Source organism: Nicotiana tomentosiformis, chromosome 10 (genome assembly GCF_000390325.3).
Source record: "Nicotiana tomentosiformis chromosome 10, ASM39032v3, whole genome shotgun sequence".
NCBI classification, from domain to species: domain Eukaryota; kingdom Viridiplantae; phylum Streptophyta; class Magnoliopsida; order Solanales; family Solanaceae; genus Nicotiana; species Nicotiana tomentosiformis.
Genome location: NC_090821.1, coordinates 74,691,611 through 74,698,277, shown reverse-complemented (window position 1 = coordinate 74,698,277; position 6,667 = coordinate 74,691,611). Strand labels below are relative to the sequence as shown.

At 31.4% G+C, this 6,667-nt stretch overlaps 1 protein-coding gene across 1 annotated transcript; it reads right to left on the bottom strand.

Moving 5' to 3' along the window:
* Positions 1–2,290: 2,290 nt before the first annotated feature.
* Positions 2,291–3,692, bottom strand: LOC104116976 (uncharacterized). The gene has a single exon (XM_009627942.4). It carries the CDS (start codon positions 3,477–3,479, stop codon positions 2,304–2,306), a length of 1,176 nt encoding a protein of 391 aa, XP_009626237.1. The 5' UTR covers positions 3,480–3,692; the 3' UTR covers positions 2,291–2,303.
* Positions 3,693–6,667: the final 2,975 nt, after the last annotated feature.

Here is a 6,667-nt window from a genome sequence, read left to right as displayed (position 1 = left end):
CTTAGTACCCTGTCTCTTCGAGATGTGTTTGTCTTGTACTGTCTGGTAAACGGGAAGGCTATTTATTGGTTTACTTGGGTACGTCAGTACATGCTTGAAAGCATCAGGGATGTTTCAGCGAACAATTTGCCCTATGGTTTACTAATCTCTCACATCTTGCAAGTTATGAAAGTGGATCTATCTCTCTATGCCCCTAAAACTATCTCCGGCACATATGGCAAGATTGCCTTTGCCATGATGGGATATACCTTGATTGAGAAAACTTGGCTCAAGAAAGACAAGGCACCTGAATCCATCCCTCTACAGGGCACTGAAGGGATTAAATCTGAAGCCAGCAAATCCTCTTTCTCAGATCAGTTGTTGCTAATGCAGCAAAATATTGCAGGTATCAAGAAATTGCTAATTATAGGAAAAGGTATTTTTCAACTTTATATTTTACTTGTTCTATATAGCTATATTTATTCCTTAGGTAAGGTGAACATTGATCTCAACAACTAGAGGTAGTGCCTTTGTACGATAAAAACTCATTCACATTTAACATTTCACTAAATCAATAAATGTAAGACATATTTTTCATATACACATTTGTTACTTAACTATAATTAACTTATATGTATCCTTATTTTAATTTATAATTTGTGAAGATTAAATTACTTGATTTAGTATAAATACCGAGTGCGTGAATATGTATTGGTTTTGCGGTTTAAAAGATTTCAATCTTTCAATGGTTGCAATCTTTCATGAACATGTTATGCATTTAAAATGATGAAAAGAAGGTCTTCAATTAAGAACAAATGTGATGCATTTAAATGGCAAATTAAAGTTGACTAATATTTCGAATGATTTCTAATAATTGATTTTTTAAAACATATTTTGTAGATTTCAAAAGTAAGTAACAATATTATATTGGTTTTCGTGTAACTTATAGGTCATGGATTCGAGTTAGGGAAGCATTTATTAATGTTTGCATTAGGGTAAAATATTTATATCACACCCTAGGGATACCACCATTTTCCGAATCCTACATAAGTGTGAAATATTTGTGTACCAGGCTGTCCTTTTTTTTATTTATCAACAATATATATAATTTAGAATTGCTAAAAAAATATTACTAGAAAACTTAGTTCGACATTCAAGATAGGGACGAGGCCAAATCACTTGAATGAATAGACCATGTTTTATATGGATTTCACTATATATGGCCTCACTGCCTCACCCAATGGTTTTTGGGATATATGGCTACAGCAGAATGACTGTAAGATAGTCAAATATTTAAATTATTAATCACATTTGCGATCAAATCAGTAGTATTATATATTTGTATTACTTAAAGTAAGGAGCCTCAATCATTGATTAATATTTTAACATTTTATTGAGATCCATTTCTTGTCTTGATGCCCTTAGACAGCACAAAATGGACCAAAATTGAAAATAAAATTCAAATGATAAGATTTAAAACTATTTTGGCTAATACACTTGACACTTGACAGTTTAGTAGACAAAAAAGAAAAAGAAGAGTTAAAATTCAACAAGAGGTAAGACCTATCTCCTTTAAATTCAAAAAGAAAGGAGGAAAAGCATGAAAAGCCATAAAGAAAGGAGGCTCTTGGTTCTTTTGTTCCCTTTAATATTTGACCTATTATTAGAACTATCATATTAAATCAAATTTTAACTTTAGAATCCTATGTTAAGATTAATCTAACCATTTTTAGTTTTCATTCTGACACCAAGGTTTTCCACGTGTTCTTTTTAATGTATCCTGTATTCAAAAAATATTGACCCGACTAATATTCCGTATCAAAGACGGAGTGAGTACTTCAATTTTATGGGTATTGAATTTAAAAACAACGACAAGCGCTAATAATTGGGTCCTAAATTTAAAATATCTACTTATTTAATGAACACATCATAATATTAGAATATTATCAGGCCAGAAACTATTATATTTGTTGCCAAAAAAGTATATAAAATTTGTATAATTTTTATATATAACATATAGAATGTATATATATATTAAAAAAAATATATTTTTCCACCATTATTTTAAGAAAGATTATACTGTGTCATTTTTCCGAGCAAAAGCTATTGAATTTGGTGCAACTTGTATCTGTGCTTCTCTACCTTTGCTCCTGTTCCAGAATCGTGCCACAATAGAATCTATTGGGGGGTTTCTACTAGGAGTTATACACCTGACTATATTTTTTTGATAGTCAAAGCAACATAGGATCTCTTCTATGCTACCACTTTCCTTTTAGACAAACTATGAATATATTTGATTTATGAAAAAATATGCAGAAACAAAATTATTTCTTCTTTTTGGACTTGCCATTACAGAATAATGAACCTAAACCAAACAAACAAACAGTACCTTTAGAAATATAAGTATGTGGAAGGTTCAAAACAGGACTAACATGAATTCCATTGCCATAAGATCTACTGAAACTCTTCTTCAACGGTCGAGATTGAGCCCTCTTAGATGATGAATGCAATGAATGGCTCTGATTAAAAGATGAAAAACTAGAAGATGAAGAAGAAGATGATGATGATGTAGATGATGAAGATAAAGATGAACTCTTGCGCAAAACTTTTATTTGTTCTTTTTGTGAATTTTGCTTCTGAAAAATCTTTGAATTTTTTTGATTTGGAACTGAACCAGTTGAGTTACTTCTTGATAAAAATTGCAAAGAAGACCATTTTAATCCATTGCTTCTACCATTTTCACAATTCAAACTGTTGCTTCTTCTGAATTGCCAGAATGGTTTTGCTTGTGGCTTCTCTATTTCTTCATCACAATTACTTGACAAAAATTCTTTTAACCTCTTCTTTGTATCCACATTTGTAGCAGTTTCAAGAACTGGTGCTGCAGGTTTAACTTGTAAGGATTGCGCCTCGGACATATACCCGATCCCAACTTGTTTAGGACTAAATCGTAGTAGTTGTGACTCAGATTGTTGTTGGTGTAAAGATTGCGGTTCCGACATATAGCCGACCCCAACTTGTTTAGGACCGAGACATAGTTGTTGTTGTGGCTCATATTGTTGTTGTTGTAAATATTGCGACTCAAACATATAACCAACCCCAACTTGTTTAGCACCGAGATGTAGTTGTTGCTCAGATTGTTGTTGTTGTAAAGATTGTGGCTCGGACATATAGCCGATCCCAACTTGTTTAGAAGTGAGGCGCAGTTGTTGTGGCTCGGATTGGTTAATTTCTATGAAGGGTGTTGATTTCTTGACTTCAATCGGTAAGATCTTGCCATTGGAGAAAAGTTCATCAGCAGAAGAGATTTTTTCTTGAGAGAAGCTTTGATTTGTAACACAGAAATCAAAGTCAATGGTGGATTCAAGAAGAAATGCATCTGATCTAAAATGGTGGCATTCAATTGGGATAATATCATCAGTTTCTTTGAGATCATGTGAAAATGAGATTCTTGGACTAACTACTAAACTTGCTATCTCTGAACATACATCCACTGCCATTTTGGTTTATTTTTTTAGCTTTCTTGATTTTTTCTAGTGTTGTCAATAGTTGTATATAAAGAGGGAAAATTTATAAGGTAGATGGCAAAGGACAAGAATCAAGAAAGGTGAAAAGAAATGATTATTTGTTGAGGTGTTGTTTGTGTAAGATTTGGGAGTCAAAAAGAGAGGAGAAAAGGAAGGGGAAGGGGAAGGGGAAGGGGAAGGAAATGATTTTTGTAAGAATGAAGAGTCAGCTTTTTGCCTTTATATATTATATTTATATAATATGCTAAGGCTATGAGCATTTTCAAGATTCTATTATTGGTACAGCAAAGTGGTGTTGCCTACACAATGGCCTGTTTCACTTAGGAGTAACATTGAGATTGACATTATATGACAATTGCCAAATCATCAAACAAAAAAATAAAGTAAAAGAAATAAAAAGTGCACTGAACAGCTTGGCTTGGTGTTCAATAAAGTAAATGAATTCCTGAAAATTAAGATTTATATTTCAACTAATATTAGGTAATTTCTTTGTACTTGTATAAATAAGAGGTAACAAAAATTTAGTGAAATAGTTGAGATTCATATAAACTAATTTGAATATCAACAACAACAACTTACCCCTATCTTGTGAGTCCCTAATCTGAACATCATCGTCATAAAAAGAAAAGTAGAGGAATTTTTGATAATAAAGGTTTAAATTTCAGCAAAGACAAGAAAGCTTAGGTGATTTTTTTATCCCTATACTATAGAAGGTAGCAATTTTTTAGTAAAATAGTCGAGATTCGTGTAAACTAATCCGAACACGATCGTTATAAAAATAAAAAAAAAGTAGAAGAATTCTTCAAAATTAAGGTTTAAATTTCAGAAAAGACTAGAAACCTTAGGTGATTTTTTATATCTATACTATAGAAGGTAGCAATTATTTAATAAAATAATCGAGATTCGTGTAAACTAATTCGAACACCACCGTTATATTAAAAAAAAAAAGTAAAGGAATTTTTGAAAATTAAGGTTTAAATTTCAGCAAAGACTTAGAAACCTTAGGTGATTTTTTTTATACCTATACTATTGAAGATAGCAAACATTTAGTAAATAACCGAGATTCGTATAAACTAATCCGAACACTACTGGTATAAAGAAAAGGAAGGAAAAGTGATTGAATTAATTGGCTATTGTCACCGAAAGGCTAAGAGAAGGAATGAACAACCCTCCACCTTATAGGGGTTTCCAAAGAAACTTTACCTTTAGAAAAATGAGAGCAAAAGAGAAATAAGAAATTATTTAAAAAGGAAATCTTCACCTTCAAGGATCTATTAGTGAAAGTGAAAACTCTAAAGTGAAACTGGCATTTTGCGGCAAATTAAATCTGGTGGGACCACTTCGCCTTGGTAGAATACAAATTACTAAGATGTCTTGTCGGAATAAAAACAGAATTTGATAGAATAAACAAATTCAATTTCAGATAACTTGAGTTAAATGTAAGAAAGAATGATTTGTGCTGCAATTATTATAAGAAGAAAAATAGGAACTTCTGTAGAGACGGTAATAATTTGTGTGGCAACGATGGTTGAAGAAGATGAGAAAAAAGAATATTTAGTGGCGACAAATATGGTCAAAAATCCTGTAAGGATTGGCTAGTTTGGTTGGTTGAGTGTTTCACACACGGGAGACTTAGGATCGATTCCTCTCGTCCGTAACTTTTTCAATCAGAGTTCATCACACCGAATTTGTCTAGTGCGGATTACATCTTCTGCAAATTACTCTGTGTGCACCCGAAGAATAGCGGCGGCAGTTTTCTCTCGAAATTTTTCAAAAAAAAAAAAATCAAAAATGATAAAATACCAGGCAGCTCAATGCACTAATTATATACAATTTCAAAGAAGGACCATAAATAATAGAGTGTGTATTGTATACTATTATTATTGAAAAAGATGGAACGAGAGGAAATTTCCAATGAGTTAGATGTGAGATAAATGGGGAATTATAGACCTTAAATTCCTGCACGTTGAAGCCCTAATGTCTGCTAAAAGAGATGCCTAGTTACATAATTGTGTTCCATAATATGGAAACCAAGACAAGGATATAGCCATTTGAAAGTGAAAGCAACAATTGCGACATTTTTCTTCGTATGCCTTCATTTTTTAGGAGAAAAAAGAACCATTTTGGCTTAAGTCAATCTAAGATTTTGATAATTAAATAGTAGTAGTAACTTAGGAGCTGATTTTATTGTTTCATAAGTCGAGATCCTAATATTTGTATTTATGTGTTTCTCTTTTCATATATTATTAAAATAATTCAAAAATTTTAATATTTTCTTCTCTAGCGGTGCAGTATATAGGAATAAAACAAAATATTATGTTAGAAGCTTATGTGCAATAAGTAGAACACGTTTGCAAAAAATTTAAAAAAATAACACTCTGACGGACTTAGACGAAAAGAAACAAAAACCCAAAATAATTTATAGGAGTATTAGATTTGAACTGATGACACTACTTAAATAGTAACTTATTAAATTCAGAAAAATTTAACTTACCTAATAATCGTTTCGAATCAATGCAAATGGGGTCAATATATCACTAGCAAAAAGCAGTAAATAGTTATATTCTAGATGGATCTGGAAGTAACATCAGTCTAATCTTACTTAATACAAGTAATTATTCAAGCCTAAGTGGAAAGCTCAATCTAATTAAAGGTGGAAGAGGTAAAAGTAGGAAAAGGTAGATAAATGTAAGGGTAACAATTGATTGTAGTGTAATACGCTTCAATAAGTCTACATTGTGCTTTAGTACTTGTACATTACCATAGCAAAATGGTTTTGATATTACTACTTTTCGTAAATAAAAAAAAGGTGAAATAATAATATTTAGATGGTTGAAATCTTTCCACCCTTTAATGATTTCAAATTCAATTCACAGAAATAGAAAATCTAGCGTTTTACTCCTTTCTTGAATATAATTGATGTGATTTTTTTTTTGATTTTTTATTATTTTGGATATTCTTTCAATCTGAATTTGCATCGCGTAAAATTCAAAAAAGAGGGCTCCTTATTATGACTTGTTATATCTCTGTATAATTAAATACAGTATAATTTAAAAGAAAAAAGGACGTGTGTGTACAAAAATCTATGAAATAGAGTAATAATGGAAGATCCCACGTGGACGAGTAAGAAACTGAGAGAGTAGTGAGAAGTTTCATAAAAT

What these genes read in the sequence shown, in the direction of transcription:
- LOC104116976 (XM_009627942.4), bottom strand. Translation starts at nt 3,479, where the DNA reads ATGGCAGTGGATGTATGTTCAGAGATAGCAAGTTTAGTAGTTAGTCCA.